Genomic DNA, 20640 nt, shown 5'->3' with positions numbered 1-20640 from the left:
ATGTAAGGTAAAAGTTGATGGCAGTGTTGATAACTTGATATTAAATGCAAGTGTGAGATGAGTCAAAAGATTTGGAACTTTATTGTTCCACAAAATTAATACGAATGTTTATCATGCAATAACCTTCAACATCACCTGATACTTTACAACTATACATGGTTTGATAGCCATGTCTGTTGTAATGTGCTTTCAATACTTGGTATACAGCACTTCCATACTTTTGACAGTCAACTTGGTGCATAACATTTCCTTTAAAACTAGCCACGATAAAACCATCTCCCAAAGCACTTTGATCTTCAATCATCTTATTCAATGTACCAATCATTGTTTTTAATTGATTTGAATACTTTTCACTAATTGCTTTCAAAACTCTATTCTTGGCATCGAGTTGAGAAATTGGAGCAGGAAAACCAAGACTCTCAGTTGCTGTTGGTAATGGAAGTTGTAGAGAGTTGCATACAACTATGCAGAGAAGGAGCAAGACCACAATTGAGCCAGCGAGGTGTTTGAACATTTTTTTTGAGTGCAATTCTTGTGACATGTGACTTTGAGAATGGGAACAAAAGAATTCGTTTTTCCAGTTCAACAACCAAGATACTGTTATCAAGTTAATTAACAACTACAGTAATTATTTGCAAGCTATAATTAATTGATAAAAACATAATTTGAACATTGCCATTTTCAACAGAAGACTTTGGAATCATGATGTTGATGTAGCAACAAGCAAACTGAAACGACAATCTCGGGACCTGCTCTTTTTTGACAAACTTGGTGGGAAATATTTCAATTATACATTTGTATGGAGCTATGAGAATGTGTTGTGATTGGTCCAAGCATTAAGTTGAGAACTTTTTTGAACTTTGCATCATCGGTTTTCACCTTTGCAAACGTGTGAGAATAACAATTTTCAAAAAAAATGTCTCTGTTTGAAGCCTGTACAACGGGTGATGTCGAGAGTGTTAAATTAATATTATCAAGTGGTGGTAGTGATGATGTTGATATTAATGGTCGAGATGCTTATTATTCTCCATTATTTGCTGCTTGTGTACAAGGAAATATTGAAATTGTGGAATTATTGTTAGCTGTGGAAGGAATTGATGTAAACTATGGAGTGCACTGTTATACAGATAGTTGTTCACCTCTATTTGCTGCCTACACCAGAGGATTTAGAGATATTGTAAAGTTATTATTAACAGTTGATGGGATTAATGTAAATTTTGGTTGTTATAGAATGTGTACTATATTTCAACATTTTGATAAACATGACATTCCATTGTATTATGCTTGTAAAACAGGTGATTATGAAATGGTTAAATTGCTATTAAAATGTAGGCATATTGAAGTCAACAGAACTATTTACAATTATGATGTAAGTACTTTCCCAATTAAATATCCTTAATAGTTTATTCTTTTTTTAGGAACCAATGAAAGATGAATATGTCTATAGTGAATTACCACACGATAGTAGTGATTATCGTATTTCTACAACGCCACTTTATGCAGCATGCAAAAGAGGATATTTAGATATTGTCAAATTATTATTGGAAGCAAAAGAAATTAAGGTCAACCAAGGTGATGTTTCTCCTCTCTATGCTGCAATCAATGGCTATTATATTGAGATAATAGAATGTTTACTTCATAAAGGTGCTATTGTGGATGAAAAATGTAAAGAAGCAGCACTTTTAAAGGATATAGATATTGAATCAATTCTGTTACGTAAAACTACTACGTTATTTAAAACTGTTGAAAGAAATGTATTTGGTAAACAGGTTTTCAGTGGAGATATTTATATAGATTTTAAACCTTAATTATTTAGTTCTATACAATTTGAAGAAACTCCTACATGAAATGGAATTACTTAGTGATGTTGCACCCCGCAGCTTAAACTTCCTCATAAATTAAGTTGTTAAATTTATAAATCGTTTGTTGTCAGATACTACTGTACTTCTAATGTTAATGGAGAATTGATCTTGGATGAGTAAAATAAGAAAGTTATAAGGGAGAGGTGATTACAACTTCACACTATTACAGAAAAATATGTTAATTACAACTTTCAAGTTTGAACTCGCTGATCAGAAGATGTAAAATTTAATAATTTTGAAATAAAAAATTAAATTCAAAAAAAAGAAAATGGTGCAACAAAAAAATATTTCATTCATTGGAGCTGAAAAGTCTGGAAAAACAACACTTGTCGGAAAGATCATAAATCCAGATGAGAGAACAATTTTAAGAAATATGAATAATTATCAGACCGATCGATTGGGTGCATATAGAATGTGTGCATCTCATGTATACTATCCTGATCGGGAAGGGATGATAAAAATTGCACTCTCTCATAAACAATATAGGGAGGATAATGAAGTAATGACCTTGTTGGATGTATCTACAACACAGAAGAAGAAAATCGATTGTATGGTGAAGGCTATTTGGTTATCAAATATTTGTGTATTGGTTGTGGATGTCACAAAAGGAGTATTTGAAAAGGATATTAATAATTCTATTGGAAATATGAGAACTCATTTACAAATAGCTGCAGCTGTTGGATTGACCCATTTGGTTGTTTGTTTAACAAAATGTGATACAATACCAGTAATTGAATTGAATTCAAGATTGGAGGAAATTAGATCAAAATTGAAAACTATTTTATTGTGGAAAAACGTTCCTTTCATTCCTATTTGTTATGACAGGGATGAAAACATTTTCAAACCAACTACTGGTGAATTTTCAAAGGGTAAATCATTAGAATCTGTATTAAAAGCAATTCAAGTTGAACCAAGAAAGGAATGGATTGAAAAACCTCTAATGATGGTTATATTTCAAATTTACAGAATCGGTGGAATTGGCACAGTAGTAGCTGGGAAAATAATAACTGGTAAGATTAAAACGGACCAACAAGTTTATTTCAGAGATGACAGTTCACATCTGGTGAAATCTATTGAAATAGGATATGAGCATCGTGATCTAGTTGTTTGTGGAGAGTTTTGTGGAATCAATATCAAACAAGCTTCTGTACGAGATGTTGAAACACATTTTATAATACATGACCAAGCTTACCTGGAGTCAGAAAAAAAAGCTGTGGAATCTTTCACAGCTTTGATAAAGATTATGAATCAACCAAAGAATGGAATCAAAGTTGGATACACTTTCAAACTTTATAATTGTGTCACTAATCAATGCCTTTGTAAAATAGAAGATATATTAGCAACTGTAAATCCAAAAACGAACCAGAAATTAGAAACCTATCCAAACAAACTGAAAAAGGGTGATTTTGCAGAAGTAAGGCTAAAGCCACTAATAACAAAAGAAAACAAGGCATGTTATCTGCACACATTCGAACAGAATGATATTCTAGGAAGAGTCATCTTAATGAATGGAAAACAAATAATTGGAGCTGGAAAAGTTTTAAGAATAAATTAAGATGGTTTTTATTAATGGAGTTGAAAAGGGGAAAACTGAGGAGAATATAAGGATGGGAATTGAAAATGATGATCGAGAAAATGACTGACTTCTGAAAGATATGTGTTGGCTTTAAATAATTTAAGCAAATATCTTCATGGTCATGTCCCATGAACCTGTGGCAAGAGCGTGTCCATCAGGAGAAACTGCCAAACAACTGACACGATTATCGTGACCATTTGGAAGGCCATCCAAAGTTTGTAAAATGGTTCCTTTCAATGAATCCCAAGCAATAACTTTCTTATCTTCATAGGCAGCAAATAAAACACGTCCAGATTTGCTGAAACTAATACTAGTGACACCTTCTCTGACATTATCATCTGAATAGGTCATAACCTCACGTGAAGCACGAAGGTCGAACAATCTACAAGTACAATCATCAGAACCAGTGGCAAAGGCATTTCCATTAGGGAAAAATTGAACTGAATTGATATCACCTTCATGACCAGTGAATGTGGCAACACACTTATTCATACGTACATCCCACAACTTTGAACTACCATCACAACTTCCACTAACAAATACATTTTGTTCAATAGGAGAAACAGAAACAGCCATACAATCACCAGTATGTTCCTAATTAAATAGTTAACATTTCTAATATTGAATAATACTTACTTGGAAATGTGACACCGCGTGAGTCATTTCAACATCCCAGAAAATACAACTTTGATCTCCAGAACTAGTTAATATGTGACGATCACTAATAAATTTGCAAGAGCTCAAATAGCCTGTATGTCCTACTAGTTGCCTGAATGGCTTGTATTCATTGGATGAGTTTTGTAATTGTTGAGTAACAGCAGAAAGGGAAACTATTCGAAACTTATTAACATCATAATTATTGATAATAATTACTTACAAACTGAACAAATGTTATCCAAACCACCAACACAAACATAATTTCCACTCGTACTATAATCGCAACACATAATACCACGAGCTTGTAGAGGAATAGCACTCAATTTATATGTTGTCACAGCATCCCATAACTAAAAAGTGTCATCAAATCATTATTACCACTTCCTAAACTTACAATTAACATTCTATCTTGGCCGGCAGTCAAAATTGTCTTCGAGTCCTTTGACCAAGCTAAACTAGCAACTTTAGATGAGTGTCCTTTAAACACTCTTCGTTCCTTTAATTTGAGAGGTGAAATTTCAGCAACATCCAAATCCTTCACTATTTAGTTTTAATAATAAAATATCATCATAAATTTCCAACATGTTGATGATGTTTGTCAAATGTCAAGAGTAAATTATAAAAACCTCACACAATAAAAACACTTACTGTTCACATCATTAATAACTTTTCTCTGTGCGTTGATTTTTTCCTTCAATTGTTGTGCCTCTAATCTGGCATTTGAAATAGCTTCTTGTAAATTAATTTCGGCCATTTTCTTTTTGATATTTTAAATAAAACACAATCTTTCAAATCACTCACCCTTTATATTTTTCGTTAATGAAGAAGAAGATAACAAAAACGAGATGATGTGTATATTATTAGTGTATTCTAATGTATGATGACTTTGATGAGTTTATATCAAGTCCTCGACAATGACGACGCAAAGTTGTTTTTTCAAAGAAGAGAGAATATCGACGTTGAAAACGCTGCTGGAAAGTGGCGGCAAAAAAAAGATTGACGAGATTTGTTGGGTGTCGCAGCGAGCGCGGTTGAAGGCTTTTTTTTGTGTGTTGTTGAGGTTGGAAGATTTGGAAAGTGGCAAACAACAATAAAATTGACAGAGGAAGTTTTTGATTTTCAAACATTCGTTCACAGAGAGTTGGGAGTGAGTTGGTGATACTGAAGGCTTTTTCTGATATCACAGATGAGATACTTGGTATTGGTTGTATTATTTGAGCCATTCACACACCAATCATTATTGAATAGTTTAGTTTCTTCTAGAGAGGATTGAAATTTGAAGATGTGGAACACTTAGAATGGTATTCAATTGATATTTTTGTGGGTTTGATTAGTGGGTCAACTTTCCTTTTGAAGATTGTCTTTTGGGTAATGAAAATACATGAAGGTTTGGGATGTTTCGAACAAGTTGAAGTTATTGGAAATAATAAAAACAATTATGAACACTTACAATTTCTGAAACTTTTTGAAATAGTCGTCCATAAAGGCGATCCGTTTTTTAAAATTGAAATTTTTAAATTAAAAAAAAATACAATAACATTAAAACATGTTGCCAAATATTTGTAATTTATCAAATTGTATTCGGAAATCAATTTCCTTCATATTAAATGATAGCAATTTATTTAGTGAATGGATTTGTCATTCCCCTCAGTTGAATAATGATTTAGGATCAGATGAGCAACAGGAATTTAAAGATCCCACTCCGATTGCAGTCTCTGCTGAGTACTTGAAGGAAGCCCTTGGATTGAATTTTGTAAATTCCGATCAGGAGGAAAATATTAATGATGATGCTAATTTATTAAATCTTGTAAAATATCATAATTTGGAGAATGGAGAGAAAATATTAATTGGTTATCCAACATTGAATGTTTCAAATATTTTCCAAGAGGTAAATATTTTGATTTTATTTCTAATTCGATTATTGAGATAGATTGCTTTCATTTGGATATTATGGGGTAGAGAAGGAAAATTCCCAATTCAATTCCAACAATTTCCAAGCATTGAAGATGATTTTGAATATTACACAGAGCTCAGTTCAAAATTTACAGATAGAATTCTGAAATTGAACTCTACGGATTTCAGTACTGAGGAAACAGTCTTGGATGAACATGTTCAACAAATTATTCTGGAAATGAAATTAAGAGGATTTCAAACCTGTCTAAGGATGAGGAAAACAACAGGCAGTATTTCATACATGATACCAACCTATAAGGAATTAATTGATTCATTTAATGAAGTTTTGGAAAAGACAAGTGGTCTCACAGTTGGAGCCAGAGCTCTTGCTAAGCATTGTCACAGAAGTGAAACTGATCAATTTTGGGGAGGTTCTACTGTCTTAACTGGAAATGCCAAGGAAAAGAATAGAAAATCTCTTGCAATTTTAGAAAAGATTGTAAATGAGGCAACATTTATTAATGCACACATTCTTCCTCATAATGTTCCTTGTGTTGAAGTGAGAAATTTTGAAGGATATGGATCTAGATGGGTGTATAAAAGGGGAAATAATTCTATCAAATCTGATCAAGATACCACCAATTCAAATCAAGTGATATTTAGAGGATTTTTAGAACCTTACAGAGAACAAGGTCATTCAAATGGTTGGAAACATTAATTATTTGAAAAGAACCTTTTGAGATTTCAATGCAATTCTAGAAGCTTGTGCTTTTGTGACCCACAAAAAGGCATCAACCTCTGGAAACCCCTTCAAAGGATGATCGATATCAATCAGAGATGTACATTTCATAGCAGAAGTATCATATTGACTCTTAATTAATCCTTTACTATCCTTCAATAAGTAAATTCTGATAACTTTTGCCTTAATCTTGTACTCCTTATGAAGATTAAATTTCAAAGTCTTGCTGAGAAATGGATCATAAAACTCCTTTCTCAAAACTTCATTTCCAATCAAATCAATACCAGTTTCTTCCTTCAATTCTCTAATTGCTGTTTCAATTTCAATATCATCACCAACCTGACTTGAATTACTCTCATCAATAATTCCCTTCGGAACTGTCCACTTTTCATCAGTTTCTGATGGTAAAATTGGTTGTTTTGGAGGTTTTTTATGACATGTAGTGTGGCACATTAGATAGAGAGGTGATGATCCCGAACCATCTTCAATTAAAAAACCAGTGGAAACTTTGGCCATGTTGGGTTTCTTTGTTTTTTCTTTCATGTATTTTTTTTAAATTAAATTTTGAATTTGCATGTTATTAAACAATTATTAATGTTACAAAATTTAAAGAAGTAAAGGTAATTACAGTAAATAGTTAATTGTAATATTTAAATTAAATTTAATAAATTTTTAAATTTAAAAAAAAATGCTTGATGGAGTAATAATAACGGACGACTTTTTCAAAGTATTGTTCGCAAGAAAATCACCAACAATACTCTCAGCACTTTCTACATCATTTCAACAAAAACAATTATCGGAATCGGATGATGTTGGACTATTAGGATCATTTTCAAAACCTACTTCCTATTCACCAAAGAAGAGATCATCAATGAGTACAACAATGATGATGGCACAAAAATCGGGAGGTAGTTTTGTTGGAAGTGAAGCAGCACTTACCTCTTCAATTGTGAATAATGATTTTAAAAATCAAAATATTGCTTGGGCCGATACAATTGTAGATTATGTAAGAAGAGTCAACAAGGGTTCAGTGCCCCAACCTGATGGATTTTTCAAAGTATTTTCATTCATGAATGAGAGAATGATTGTATTCACAAGAATTCAATCAGTTTTATTCTTCGTTGTAGGAGATGAAGATCATGGAGAATTAGCTCTTAGAGAAGCATGTAAAGGTGTTATGGAGGGGTGTAAAGCAGTTTGTAGAAAAACACCAGAAGATGCAGATACTGTCATTCGTAATTATGGTAAAATTTGTACATTAGTAGATGATATCTTACAAGAGGATGGTCTAGGTATTGGAGCTTTTAACAGTGATGGATCAACAGAAGTCAAGAGAATTGAAGAATTGACAGATTAATTTTTAAAATTAATCAAACTTTACAATTTGTAAATACAATTAATTATACAGTAGTTTTTTATTTATTTAGAACATCATTTGCTTGGCAAGTTTTCTATTTGGTTTAACAGCAAAGTCCTTTTGTTTGTTAATGTTCATTCTCAAAATACAAGCTTCAGATTCTCTGATAAATGAATCACCCATTTCCAAAGCCTTTTGATAGGTGGCATTACGAATATCAGTAACACGAGCATAAAGGATCTTCTTGTGTGAGTCAATACGGGCCTTGATTTGCTTTTCCATAATTAAAGCAGCAATTTCCTTTTCCAAGTTTTCTACAGTAGTGTTAAAAACAACAGCCATCTTATTCATGTCAACAGAAGTGAAAGTACTGACATATTGTACCAAAGCCTTGCTTCTGATCTTTTCATACAAAGTAGTAACATGTTCCTTCAAATAAATATCTAACAATAATCTTGGTAGTAATCTATCAAGTGATTCCAAACAAGCAGTATACTTGGATTCATAGAAACAATTAATAATATTTGAAACATCAGGTTCCAATTCAAGGAAAGCTCTAAACTTATTATTAGACAAAACCTTTTCCTTCAATTCACGTCTATCAAAGGTGGCAAGAGCTGTCAAACCAGCATAAAGAGCAATATCACTACAAGTAATTACATCATTGAAAGAATTTTCTAAAACAATTTCACAATCTAATAATTTTCTAGCAACAATCTTATACTTCTTTCCTTCAAGATTAGCCAAAGCAGAAGATGCCAAAATCTTTGATGTGGTAATAATGTCAGTTCCTTCAGAAACATCAGGAGTATTTTCAGCCTTTGTAACATATTGGTTGACAAGAGCATAGTTACCCATTTCAACACTGACACGAATAACATTCAAACACATTTCGTTAACATGTTTAGATGATGTACAATAGTCTCTTGTTCTAAGATAACTCTTCAATGATTCTTGCAAGTTTCCTCTTTCCAAATGGAAATCTCCCAATTCATTATGTCCAGTACGAATAGATTCCTTGATCAAGTTTGTTTTATGGGCATTAAGTTCAACTTCAAGCTTTTCTTGTTGTTTTGTGGCTGATCGATCAACTTGGGTAATCCATTCGCTGTCTAATGTTTGTCCAGCACTAATAAAATAGGATCATCAATAAAAACTATACTAATGATCAATACTTACTCCTTTCCGTACTTTTCAACAAGTTCCTTGTAGAGAGCTGTGTTCTTTCCACTCTTTAATAATTCAAAAAGTTTAGAAAGAGCTTTACCGCGAAGATCTTTAGAATTTTCACTAATAAATACAAGTCTCTTGACCTTGGTAAGACCACTGTATGATGCAATATATTGATCCAAATCAAAGGTACTCATGATGATGATTTTAAATTTTTTTAATATAAATTACACAACACACTCTGTGATGACGATATGATGAATTTGTCTTTGATCAAAAATCGCACGCTACAACAACAAGGTGTATTTTTTTTCTGTGTTGATGGAACTTGAGCAAAATTGGGGCTATTATTAGATTTTGAAAATTACAAAACATTCGAGTCAAGAGTTCAGTGGAAACCAATGTTCATCATATCAATAATAAATACTTAAAGAATAAGAAAACAAATTATTATCAACATTAAATTATTTATTTGATTCCAATGATTTAATTAACCAAGAGGAAATTATTTTCGATATATCAATAGAAGGGAATAGCAATGATTTGATTTTGTACAATGCAAAAGCACTCAATGAACCAATTCCAGTCATCACTGAGAATATGAACAATCGAATCATTAAATACTTTGGATATGGCATAATACTCTTCAATGTTTGCATGTTATCAATCTTGGTTTCCAATACTTTTGTTGTATTCAAATTGAATTCTCTATTTCCTTTGGTGAGGTTTTCGTTAAATAAGCATTCAATCATGAATGCACCAACATCCTCTCTGGTGACGAGATGTGTTCCATGTGGATAGTATTCTCCTTCACCATGTATGAGTTCTAATGTGGCTGGGGCATCAATCAATTGAGGTGGTCTAACAATTGCATAGGAAATCTTTGAATTTTCAGTCAATTGTTTAAGGGCCTTCTCAGCTCTTGTCATATCATCATAGAAATGATTCAACAAGTGCTTCTTCATGATATTGTCATAGAACCAATTCACTCCTGCTTCTAATACTCCATTCGATGTAACCATCACAAATCTCATCTCCTTATCCAATTTCTTCATTGCTTTCAGTGCATTATTTACTCCCGATTCAATAATAGTGGTAGGTTCATTGAGACGAGCCCCGAGAGCACACAATACATGATCCACTGAAGGTGCAATCAATTTTGCAACATCTTCCTCTCTGGTGGCATCTCCCTTAACAATTGTTAGAAGGTGTGAGTACTTTTCATTGAGTGAAGACAACATTGATGGATTTCTGGCCAATACTCTCACTTTCAATCCTTTAATTAGCATCAACAAAAGGCATTGTCTACCAATTCCTTGTGTTCCTCCGAGAAGAGCAATTTCCTTCTGGTCCATGTTGTTGCTGATTGATAATCTTGTTTTTTCTTATTCTTGAAAGTGTTTTCAAACTAACTTGTTTAACTTGAGTTCTTGAATGTGTCCTATACCTCCGAAAAAAAGGCGCACATTTTGAAGGAGTGTTTCAATCCTTGACTTTACAAAAACATTAAATTGAAGAACACAAATCATTGGATAAGATCTGTACTTGAATGGCTTAGTTGAAGAATTGAGTACAAAACAGTTCAATTTTAAATGAGGAAAATATTCAAAAAAGTATTGCATTAATGTTAATAAATTAATATTTAACAAACATTAACACTCAATTAATATTCAACACAATTTTGATGGTGTTGGTTTAGTAAAGCCCAAATAAATCAATTTCCCAAATTTGCAAATAATAAAAATCTTAATTAAAAAAATGGCTATATCGGCACTGAGCCTTTCATTCTTACCATCATCATCATCGTCATCTTTCAAACACCATCATCAGCATCGTTATTTATTCATCATCATTATTTTCATTATAATTATTATTAAAACTATAATGGTCGAGCCTGTACTAACCTCCTACACTTCCTCCTCTCAACAACAACAACAGGACTATATGGGATGGAAACTTGAATTTAATTCGACCAGCCTTGCTTCGGGACCTTCAGCACGATTTGACTTTGCTTTTGCTTCTACTCCTGATCGATCTCTGACCATGTTGTACGGAGGGACTGGAAATAAGTTTGTTACATTGAGTGATTTGTGGATGTTTGATCATCAAGAGTCTACTTGGACACAAATTGAAAGAAAAGAAGGGAAGGCGTGGCCACCTGCTTTGAAAGATGCCTCTGCAGTGATGTGTGGAAAGCACTTTTACGTGATTGGAGGAAAGAGTGGAAAGACTTCTGTGAATGGACAGATTTGGAAGTTTGATCTGAGCTTGAGAGAGTGGATTGTTGTGAACAATGATTCGAATGAGGAACAAGTTAAAATTGCTTCCAAGTTTGGCCATTTTACAACTTGTGTCGATAATTCTTATATTCTCATGTTTGGAGGTTCGGATGTGAATGATAACTTTTATAATCAAGTTTATGTATTCTCGTTGATTAATTATCAATTTACTGAAATCAAACCAGTTGGCAACAGTCCAGTTATTTCACCTAGAATGTATGCTCCAATTCTTTATAGTGCAATGAGCCATTCCTCAATTTATGTATTTGGTGGGTATGTTAAGAGTGGCAATGGATCCGTCAACACTGATGACATGTGGAAGTTTAGTTTGATAACCAAAGAATGGACACAAATCAATAAGCAACAAGTTTGGCCACCAGCAAGAAGTGGTCAATCTATATTTCAAACAAGCACAAGCTCATCTGCATTCTTTATCTTTGGTGGTGAAGCTCTTTCTTCTCAAGGTATGAATGATGTTTGGTACTTTGACATGATTTTGGAACAATGGCATGTTGTCAAGAGTTTAAATGTTGTCCCAACAGGAAGATTGGGTTCAATGGTCATTCAAAGATCTCTCTCAGCTCCAAATCAATTCATCTTATTTGGTGGAGTAACAGGATGGCAGGTTACTAAGATTTTGGATGACATGTGGTCTGGATATTTACTTTAAAACATCAATTTCTCTTTCTTATTTAGCTGTGGAACTTACGTATTAGGGATAGCGATCCTCTTAGAACTCAAGGAAACAATGTAAGATATTTATTAAAGCTTGATTATGTATGATGTCCTATTTCACATGAATGGAGCAAAAAATTCCTCAATATTATCCATCAAAAGTGTGAGACATTATCAGTTCTAAAATAATATTTCACATGCACCTTACTAATAACTATGTACTAAATCCACAAACGAATGAGGCTTAATAACAAAATAAAGTAAATTAATTAACAAGATAAAGTATTGTTCGAATCATGAAACTAAGCGAAATTAAATTAAACATAAACTTTACAAATCAAATTATTAAATTTACAAAATACCATTGGTAAGGTATTGATATTGATCATATCTCTTAGTAAACCAGTTATCTATGGAATCATCTACAAGTTTTCTGGCTGTCTTGGCAAATTCTTCTTCAGATTGATTTGGATAGAATCTATTTCTCAAATCTCTCATGATATTTGCATGATTACCATCAAAGCATTTATAATTTGCGCCAATCATCATTTCCACCAAGTTCAATAATCTATTCATGTTACGAGGTTTTCTCAAGGCAGCAAAAGCAACATAAAATACTGGTCTAAAGTGCAAATCAAATAATTCTCCCATCAAATCAACCCAATCTTGTGGAAGTTTGAATGGTGAATTTTCAAATTTAACACCACCAGGAGAAATACCAAGGAAAAATCCAAAATCGATGTGTACCATATGTCCTTCTCTATCTAAAAGAATATTGCCATTGTGTCTGTCCTTGATTTGGAGAATATATGAAATAAGTGAATATCCTACAACACTTTCCACAAAGTTTGTTTGTGCTCTGATAAAAGTATTAGATGTTGGAGATCCATAAACGCGAATAAAATAGTCTTTGAGATTTGTAAAGTTAGGGAATTTCTTCTTCAAACCATCAATTGAGCAAGTATCACGAACTGTTTCAAGCATACCACAATTTCCACTTGTCACAATAATTTCATATGGCCTAATATAGATTGGCAATTTTTCTTCTTCAAAAATCCTGGCAAATAATTTGATTAATTGCATGGCAAATATTTCTTGTCTAATATCGTCATTAGCTTTTACAATTACAGATCTCAAGTCCCAACCAGGAGCACACCCATAAGGTGAAACAGCTCTATACTTGGCCTTAATCTTTTCAAAGCTTTCACCAAATACAGATTCCAAATCATGTAAAACTTCTTCATCTCTGGTTGGATCCTTCTTTTCAATAAGAACAAAATCATCTTGATTGATATTTGGAATGTGTAAAATTGGGAGCTCTGACTTGAAGGTAGATGGTGTTTGAGGGATAGAGCTAGCATCAGATTTTCTAGGACCAGAGTCTGAAGAGTCTGAAATTGTTGAAGTGGCATCTATTTCGTCCAATATATCATTTTTGTGTTTTTCATCATCCATGGTAACATCAAATTGATAAGTTGAGCTGATACGTCTTTCAATCATTCTGCTTTCTTCTGTTGCTGGTGAATCTGTACAATCTCCATTCTTTTTCACAATAATTCCATCATAAATATTGAATTCTTCAGTGGTTTCATCAAATTGAATAACATCTTCAGGTTGAGTACATGGTGCATCACCTGTAAGGACTTCAAAAACACAAAGAATTGGAACTCTTTCCTTTGTACTAAAAACACGACAAGCATCTGTACAAATTCTCAAAATTCTACAGTGAGGATCACGTGATTCACACAAAGGATAATATACACCATAAGGAATTGATTGATTTAAACGTTCAAGTTCTGCCTTCATACGATGCTTTCTGATATCACCTGGAGGATATGCCTTCAATCTATAGGATAAATCAGTAAGGGAATGAACGAAATAATGTTCATCATTAAAATAATTGGATCTTCTTTGTTTGGCAAAAACATTTTGCAAAACATATGTAGAGAGCTTATTCTTCTCTTCTTCAGTTTGGTCTTCTGTGAATTCAGCATCTACTTGAAGAATTGATGTATTCAGGAAACTGTCATTCATATAATTAATAGGAACAACTTGATTAATCGTAACTTTTTCAATTAAATTTCTAAAAATCATTCCTCTTTGTGCTCTCTTCTTTAATTTGATATTATTTGGTGTTTGTGCCAAATGATTTTCCAATGTATATAATTCAGCATCCAATAACCAACTCAATTTAACACCAAAGTGCATTGACTTGGCGCAAATTTCAAGAATATAACGTTCCAAATGTGAATCACCATCTCCTGCTTTCATCATGTAAGTATTTCTAATAAGAAATTTAAATCATCACCAAAATAATTAATATTATAAACCTACAGTAATTGTAACATGTAGAATTCAAGCTCATATTTATCCAAATCATAGAGAATATTACACAAAAACTGAAATCTTCCGTTGTGTTCCATAGCCTTTGTTTTATCCGATGACTCTTCTTCCAATTTTGATAAACAGTGAAGAACAACATCAATTTGTTTACGATTGTTTTCATCACTGAAATATTCTACAAGATTTGTTACTGGTTTATATTCAAATTCTTCTTCCTCTTCCTTGTTAACCTGATCCGAAGTTGTACTCGTTACACTTTTAACTTCATCACCATCGAGCATATTTGGAGGCAATACTTCATGAATATTACCATTCTTTTCCATCACAATAACCTCTTGTTTCGATGGAAGTTCAAAAGCTTCAGGAACAATGCCATCATCCAATCCGTAATGTTTTTGTTTGCTGGTCATTTTTTCTCTTATGTTTTCCTTTGATTATTATTGTCAGAGAAAGCGGAAGAGAGTGTTGAGAAGTAACGTTAAGTGTGGGTTGAGATGATATTTTCCAGCTGATGAAACTTGCTGTCCGTTACGATTTTTGCGCTAAAATTTGAAAATAAAAAATATTTAATTAAAAATTAAAGTAAATTTCCAAATCGTATTATTAATTTATTACTATTGCTAGATTGGGACTCTCGAGAAATGGTAGTATGTGAATTTACAAATTGATAATGTTGGAGGCATTCATACTTCCTGGAGAGAAGGAAAAGGAATTGTGGGCAGCTTCAATATCATCATCTAGATCCCAGCTATTAACATGTCTTGTGGATGATGGTGGTGGTTGTATGATACTCGAATTATTGTTAGTGGTGGTGGTGGATGAAGTTGTAGGAGAGAGGGTTCTCATCACTGAACCATCATCTATTGTTATGCATGGAATGATTACCTCCAAATCATCAACAATCTCTTCATCATTAACACTACTGTGAGCAGCACTGTCTCTTCTACCCGTTGATGAATTACCATTATTCGATGTGACACTAATCAGAGAATTTGATGAGACTGTCTTTGGTCGGAAACTTGTCCTTGTTGTGGTTGGTTCCATGGTAATCCACATTAAATCGTCCATATCAAAAGCAGAGTTTTCATCAAAGAATGTATCTGCATTGTCAGGTATGGATTTTGATGAGCTACTCCTTCTAGTTCTGTTAGGATGTGGAGTATTTCCACTATTATTATTGTTTGGAGTGAGTGAGATTGAGATTGCACTATTAATTGTTGTCACTGAAGAAGATGGACTAGTTGTCGTAGGAGGTACAATTGAAGTGTTAAACATAAACTCATCATGATTGGATTGTTGAATTTGTCTCTTAATAGCTTCCTCTCTGAAATTCTCAATTTCCTGTGTTGAGCTATGAATTGGTGATTGCGAGAGTTGAGTGGTGTGTCTTCTCTTAAAGAAGGTCGCCGAAAGTCTTTTCGATTTTCTTCCACTCGTACTCGAGTTGATAATATTGTTGGTGGAGTGACTTGTGATATTCGAAATGTTATTGTTAGGATTATTCAGTGATGAGGAGGAATCACTGTGGGGCGTGAGAAGGTTTTTAAAGGCTTGATTTTTAGAGTTTTGAGAGTTATTTGGTGAAGAACCATTAGTAGTGGTGTTGTTGTTATTATTCTTAGCACCATTATCAGCTTGTGATTTTCGTCTCTTTGAAAAGAGTTTGCTGAGAAATAATTTGAGTGGTGATGAAGTTGATGAGGATGATGATGAATTTCTATTGTTGTTATTATCGATAATGGTCAAATCTCCTCCCAGTTGTACAATCTGACTCATATTTTCCTCCGTTATTGTTGTTGTTGTTGAAGATATTTGTTCTTTAGATTCTTCCATTAATGGCAGCGATGGACTCGTATGTATTGTTATATTATTAATGTTATTATTGTTGTTGTTAGTATTCTTGTTATCGCTTTCGTTGTTCTTATTGGTCTTGTAAGAAGAAGATAATGTATTATTATTTTCCATCATCGTGATCGCAGTCATTGAGTGGATACACTTTTTTTGTGTGTTTGTTTTGGTGTGTCTCTTCTTTTGCATACAGTCTTGTTAGTTGAAAGTGGATAGGATGGAAGACAGCTTGTTTCAAAAAAAACTTATTCCAAGTTTGTGAATGAAAATTGACAATGATTGGTGACACTTTCATATGTATGGAAAGATTGTTTTGTTTTAAAATGTTGATGTAGGTCAAACAATATGACTTGGACACTAAAGTTGATGTTGAAAAATCTGACATTTTTAACATTCGAATAGATGTTGATTAGTTGACAGTTGGCTGGACTAAGGGATCCTGAAAAATCAGATTCACTTTCTGTGAAAATGATTATTTCGTTGATATCACAATATCTTTTCACAAACAAAACAACTTGGCTGATTTTAGGTTCGTTTCTTCAACTTTCTGATAACAATTAGATTGCATTGTATACCTTGAAACAGCATGTTAATTCATAACTTACATTCAGTGAATGATATTAACTGAAAGGGCATGAACAGTACTTTGTCTCTTTCATCCAAATTCGGTAGATTACCAGTCCATATCAATAATTATTGTAAATAACTCTCAAATGTAATGACATCTCTAATGCTAAACCCAATAAATAGAAAACAAGATACCACATGCTTGATATGGAACATTATAAAGATTAATCTGCATGATTGAAAGTTTTCTGAAATAACAACTGAATACCATAACAATTGTAATAATTTGTGATGAAGGTGGGTTAGAATATGATTGTTTTCTCAATGGTTTGAGAAATTGGTTTCCATTACAAACTTGAAACAAATAGATGGTCAGGATTCATCTTTATTTATTTCTTCCAATTTCCAATGTACTCAATGCCAGCATTCATGAAACAATGGATTGATGAAACATTTACAAGAATGTAGTTAATCATTACTTATTGTGTCAATAAGAAATCAATTGAAGAATTGGCAACTACTGAACAATATCGTCAATGTGTTTCCAAATGGAAAAGTGAAAAGTGTTAACCATAAACAAAAACTTATTTTTTATGATTAAGAGCTTGTTTTTGTAGGTTGTATTATTTATGATTAAGATTTTTGTTAATTGAATGGCTACGGCCATATCACGATGAATGCACCTCATCCCGTCCGATTTGAGAAGTTAAGCATCGTCGAGCCACATCAGTACTGAGGTTGGAGACAACTTGGGAACCTGTGGTGCTGTAGTCTTTTTACCTTAATGCTCTAATTTATTGTTAAATGTTCATTTGGACTGGCTATTGTTAAGGATAATAAGGATAATTTAATTTGATTATTTACAATATATATGATAGATTTGGGTCAACTTGGTTTAGAAACACTTTCTATGAACGATGGCACATCCAGCATCTTCATACTCCTCTGCTGTGATCCACATAGATTGAAAGGTTGATAATGAAGAGAGAATACTACCACCAATCCAAACTGAATACTTTCTTTCTGGTGGAGCAACAACACGAATCTTCATTGAGGCTGGAGCCATAGCTGTCAATTCCTTGTTCATTCTCTCAGCAATTCCTTCAAACATGGTTGTACCACCTGAAAGTACAACATTGGCATATAAATCCTTTCTAATGTCAATATCACACTTTCCAATAGAATTGAAAGTTGTTTCGTGTACACCAGCAGCTTCCATTCCAATGAAATTAGGTTGGAATAACACTTCTGGACATCTGAATCGTTCATTTCCAACTGTGATAATATTACCATCTGGTAATTCATATGAAGTATCAATGGATGAACTTTAAGATGCTTTCTTAATTTCAGTTTCAAAGTCAAAGGCAACATAACAAAGCTTTTCCTTAATATCTCTGACAATTTCACGTTCAGCACTGGTGTTGAAACTGTATCCACGTTCCATCAAGATCTTCATCAAGTAGTCAGTTAAATCACGACCAGCCAAATCCAATCTTAAAATGGCATGTGGTAAAGCATAACCCTCATAGATAGGAACAGTATGTGAAACACCATCACCTGAATCCAAAACAATACCTGTAGTTCTACCAGAAGCATACAAGGACAAGACAGCTTGAATGGCCACATACATGGCTGGAACTCTAAAGGTTTCGAACATGATTTGTGTCATCTTTTCACGATTTGCCTTTGGATTCAATGGAGCTTCAGTTAATAAGACACCATGCTCTTCAGGACCAACTCTCAATTCATTATAGAAAGTATGATGCCAAATCTTTTCCATATCATCCCAGTTAGTGATAATTCCGTGCTCAATTGGATATTTGAGAGCGAGGATTCCCTTCTTTGACATGGCTTCATCTCCAACATAGGCATCCTTATTTCCCATTCCAACCATAATTGACCTTTGTTTTGGTCTACCAATCAATGAAGGAAAAACAGCACGTGGAGCATCTTCGCCAGCGAAACCAGCTTTACACATTCCAGAACCATTGTCAATTACAAGAGATTGATGTTCTTCCATTTTGTTGTAATTAGTTTGAAGTGTTTTTTGAGTATTTTTGTTTTGTTGTTTTTGAAATTACTGCTCTATTGATTCAGGCTTTAAAGAAAAATTAGTTGGAGGATTAGTTTCCTGAAAGTGAATCTTAGAATGGCAAATGAACAACCTCCAATGAATTACTTTCAACTTGGATGTTTCTCTTCATCCATGGAGTGACCATCAGATCACATTAACAAAAGAAGACACAATTCAATCCAAACTAATGTTTCAAAAAATGGGTGAAGCATAAGTAACTTTCACTTATAAAATTGAAAAATTATTCCAAAAAATAAAAAAAAAATGTCTATTAAACACCACCAAGAAAATTCCCTTGAAAGTTCCTCCAAGAAGAGAAAATATTCCTCATCTTTGACTGATGAAAATTTAGTAAATATCGAATTGATAGATTTTAATGTGAATTTTCCATCCCACATGTTGGAAAAATTCAAATCTAAACGAAAGAAAGCCTTTTCTAATGAAATTGATAATGTTGATAATATTTCGGGGTTTAAAAATCCGTTTGATGTAAAGATTTGCCACTCACTTGGTTGTATTATTGTGAGTGATCATGGCAATGATAGAATTCAATTTTTCTGTTTAATGAGTAGGAATCTGATGAAGTCCATCATCATGCCTGCCACTCCAGTATATATAGATGTGGTAGAGAATGATACAGGTGTAGTGGGTGGTAATTCTCTAATTATTTCATGTTGTGATGGTCATGTCTACAAGTATTCCCTATTCGAAATGTTGAATCATCAACAACCCAATGAATTGAAACATGTTTGGAAGAGTCAATTATTTGATGGACCAGCTGGATTACAACATTATGGAAATGCTATCTATTTTTGTGATCCTTACTTGAAATTTTCGATATTAAGCTTGTCTGATGGAAAAGTTTTAGAACAAATGGATTTTGGATTTTGTGTGTGGAATGTTCAAGTGATTAATGAATTTACACTTTTATTGACCAATCAAGATGAGAAATATCTCTCAATATTGAAGAAAATTAACGAAACTGAATGGAAGAGTGTCAAGGAGATTCATTTCAATGATTTTTTCTATGCGCTATTTGACACGATTTCTTACAAAATAATAACTGTCAATACCGATTGCATTAAAGTTATGGATATGGAAGGGAGGTTAGAATCTGTTTCTGATATTTCCAATAATTCAAAGAATAGTGAACTGATACAGGAGAGCTACGTAGGAGGATGTACATTGAATTCATATAATGGAGAGCTTTATTTTGCTGATTATTGTAACAACGTTTTAAGAATATTCAGGTATTAATGGACAGTAATTTTGGGAATAATTTTGAATAAGAAGTTTACTTTCTCACTAATTCTATAACTTTAGCAGATAAAATATTTAATGCTAAAATAGTGTTCATTTTGCTTTTATTATGAATATATTCATCATCAACATAGCCCGTCTAGCTCAGTCGGTAGAGAGCAAGGCTCTTAACCTTGTGGTCGTGGGTTCGACCACGACGGTGGGCGATTTCCTTTTAGCGTTCATTCTTTACAATGCAATCTTTTAAAAAAATGTCCAAAGTTTCAACCCTGGCCAATCTTTGCCTCGATGAAATTAATTTAATTCTCTTCTACTCATGCCCATCGGAAGTGTTGTCTTG

The 20640-nt window shown here is 33.1% G+C and overlaps 13 protein-coding genes and 1 non-coding gene across 14 annotated transcripts; 6 read left to right on the top strand and 8 right to left on the bottom strand.

The window, feature by feature from the left end:
- Positions 1 to 79: 79 nt before the first annotated feature.
- Positions 80 to 514, bottom strand: NAEGRDRAFT_71875 (uncharacterized protein; the record flags this gene model as incomplete). Its single annotated transcript, XM_002673009.1, has 1 exon — positions 80 to 514. The coding sequence occupies one exon, from the start codon at positions 512 to 514 to the stop codon at positions 80 to 82; it is 435 nt and encodes a 144-aa protein (XP_002673055.1).
- A 402-nt stretch (positions 515 to 916) lies between these two features.
- On the top strand, positions 917 to 1808 carry NAEGRDRAFT_71874 (uncharacterized protein; the record flags this gene model as incomplete). Its single annotated transcript, XM_002673089.1, has 2 exons — positions 917 to 1369; positions 1419 to 1808. The coding sequence occupies 2 exons, from the start codon at positions 917 to 919 to the stop codon at positions 1806 to 1808; spliced, it is 843 nt and encodes a 280-aa protein (XP_002673135.1).
- Positions 1809 to 2235: 427 nt separating this feature from the next.
- Positions 2236 to 3417, top strand: NAEGRDRAFT_71873 (uncharacterized protein; the record flags this gene model as incomplete). Its single annotated transcript, XM_002673088.1, has 1 exon — positions 2236 to 3417. One exon carries the CDS (start codon positions 2236 to 2238, stop codon positions 3415 to 3417), a length of 1182 nt encoding a protein of 393 aa, XP_002673134.1.
- NAEGRDRAFT_81051 (WD-40 repeat-containing protein) lies at positions 3405 to 4849 on the bottom strand (the record flags this gene model as incomplete). Its single annotated transcript, XM_002673008.1, has 5 exons — positions 3405 to 4032; positions 4075 to 4268; positions 4316 to 4445; positions 4490 to 4635; positions 4744 to 4849. The coding sequence occupies 5 exons, from the start codon at positions 4847 to 4849 to the stop codon at positions 3538 to 3540; spliced, it is 1071 nt and encodes a 356-aa protein (XP_002673054.1). The 3' UTR covers positions 3405 to 3537.
- Positions 4850 to 6706: 1857 nt separating this feature from the next.
- On the bottom strand, positions 6707 to 7243 carry NAEGRDRAFT_51862 (uncharacterized protein; the record flags this gene model as incomplete). The annotated part of the gene is made up of 1 exon (XM_002673007.1): positions 6707 to 7243. One exon carries the CDS (start codon positions 7241 to 7243, stop codon positions 6707 to 6709), a length of 537 nt encoding a protein of 178 aa, XP_002673053.1.
- A 172-nt stretch (positions 7244 to 7415) lies between these two features.
- Positions 7416 to 8084, top strand: NAEGRDRAFT_71870 (uncharacterized protein; the record flags this gene model as incomplete). Its single annotated transcript, XM_002673087.1, has 1 exon — positions 7416 to 8084. The coding sequence occupies one exon, from the start codon at positions 7416 to 7418 to the stop codon at positions 8082 to 8084; it is 669 nt and encodes a 222-aa protein (XP_002673133.1).
- A 45-nt stretch (positions 8085 to 8129) lies between these two features.
- NAEGRDRAFT_82742 (uncharacterized protein) lies at positions 8130 to 9542 on the bottom strand. The gene is made up of 2 exons (XM_002673006.1): positions 9264 to 9542; positions 8130 to 9213 (listed from the first exon to the last, which is right to left on the bottom strand). Exons 1-2 carry the CDS (start codon positions 9449 to 9451, stop codon positions 8151 to 8153), a joined length of 1251 nt encoding a protein of 416 aa, XP_002673052.1. The 5' UTR covers positions 9452 to 9542; the 3' UTR covers positions 8130 to 8150.
- Positions 9543 to 9718: 176 nt separating this feature from the next.
- Positions 9719 to 10609, bottom strand: FM182 (uncharacterized protein; the record flags this gene model as incomplete). The annotated part of the gene is made up of 1 exon (XM_002673005.1): positions 9719 to 10609. One exon carries the CDS (start codon positions 10607 to 10609, stop codon positions 9719 to 9721), a length of 891 nt encoding a protein of 296 aa, XP_002673051.1.
- Positions 10610 to 11012: 403 nt separating this feature from the next.
- On the top strand, positions 11013 to 12203 carry NAEGRDRAFT_51859 (uncharacterized protein; the record flags this gene model as incomplete). The annotated part of the gene is made up of 1 exon (XM_002673086.1): positions 11013 to 12203. One exon carries the CDS (start codon positions 11013 to 11015, stop codon positions 12201 to 12203), a length of 1191 nt encoding a protein of 396 aa, XP_002673132.1.
- Positions 12204 to 12559: 356 nt separating this feature from the next.
- On the bottom strand, positions 12560 to 14961 carry NAEGRDRAFT_71866 (uncharacterized protein; the record flags this gene model as incomplete). Its single annotated transcript, XM_002673004.1, has 2 exons — positions 12560 to 14492; positions 14543 to 14961. The coding sequence occupies 2 exons, from the start codon at positions 14959 to 14961 to the stop codon at positions 12560 to 12562; spliced, it is 2352 nt and encodes a 783-aa protein (XP_002673050.1).
- Positions 14962 to 15208: 247 nt separating this feature from the next.
- On the bottom strand, positions 15209 to 16519 carry NAEGRDRAFT_51857 (uncharacterized protein; the record flags this gene model as incomplete). The annotated part of the gene is made up of 1 exon (XM_002673003.1): positions 15209 to 16519. One exon carries the CDS (start codon positions 16517 to 16519, stop codon positions 15209 to 15211), a length of 1311 nt encoding a protein of 436 aa, XP_002673049.1.
- A 1342-nt stretch (positions 16520 to 17861) lies between these two features.
- On the bottom strand, positions 17862 to 18986 carry NAEGRDRAFT_83258 (uncharacterized protein; the record flags this gene model as incomplete). Its single annotated transcript, XM_002673002.1, has 2 exons — positions 17862 to 18259; positions 18341 to 18986. The coding sequence occupies 2 exons, from the start codon at positions 18984 to 18986 to the stop codon at positions 17862 to 17864; spliced, it is 1044 nt and encodes a 347-aa protein (XP_002673048.1).
- A 318-nt stretch (positions 18987 to 19304) lies between these two features.
- NAEGRDRAFT_71863 (uncharacterized protein) lies at positions 19305 to 20297 on the top strand (the record flags this gene model as incomplete). Its single annotated transcript, XM_002673085.1, has 1 exon — positions 19305 to 20297. The coding sequence occupies one exon, from the start codon at positions 19305 to 19307 to the stop codon at positions 20295 to 20297; it is 993 nt and encodes a 330-aa protein (XP_002673131.1).
- Positions 20298 to 20433: 136 nt separating this feature from the next.
- NAEGRDRAFT_t541 lies at positions 20434 to 20506 on the top strand. The gene has a single exon. It is a non-coding gene; the product is annotated as a tRNA-Lys (tRNA).
- The last annotated feature ends 134 nt before the right edge of the window (positions 20507 to 20640 follow it).

The sequence above is a fragment of the Naegleria gruberi genome (genome assembly GCF_000004985.1).
Source record: "Naegleria gruberi genomic scaffold NAEGRscaffold_49, whole genome shotgun sequence".
NCBI lineage: Eukaryota > Heterolobosea > Eutetramitea > Acrasida > Naegleriidae > Naegleria > Naegleria gruberi.
Note: the sequence above shows the minus strand (reverse complement) of the source record. Positions and strands in the feature narration are given on the sequence as shown.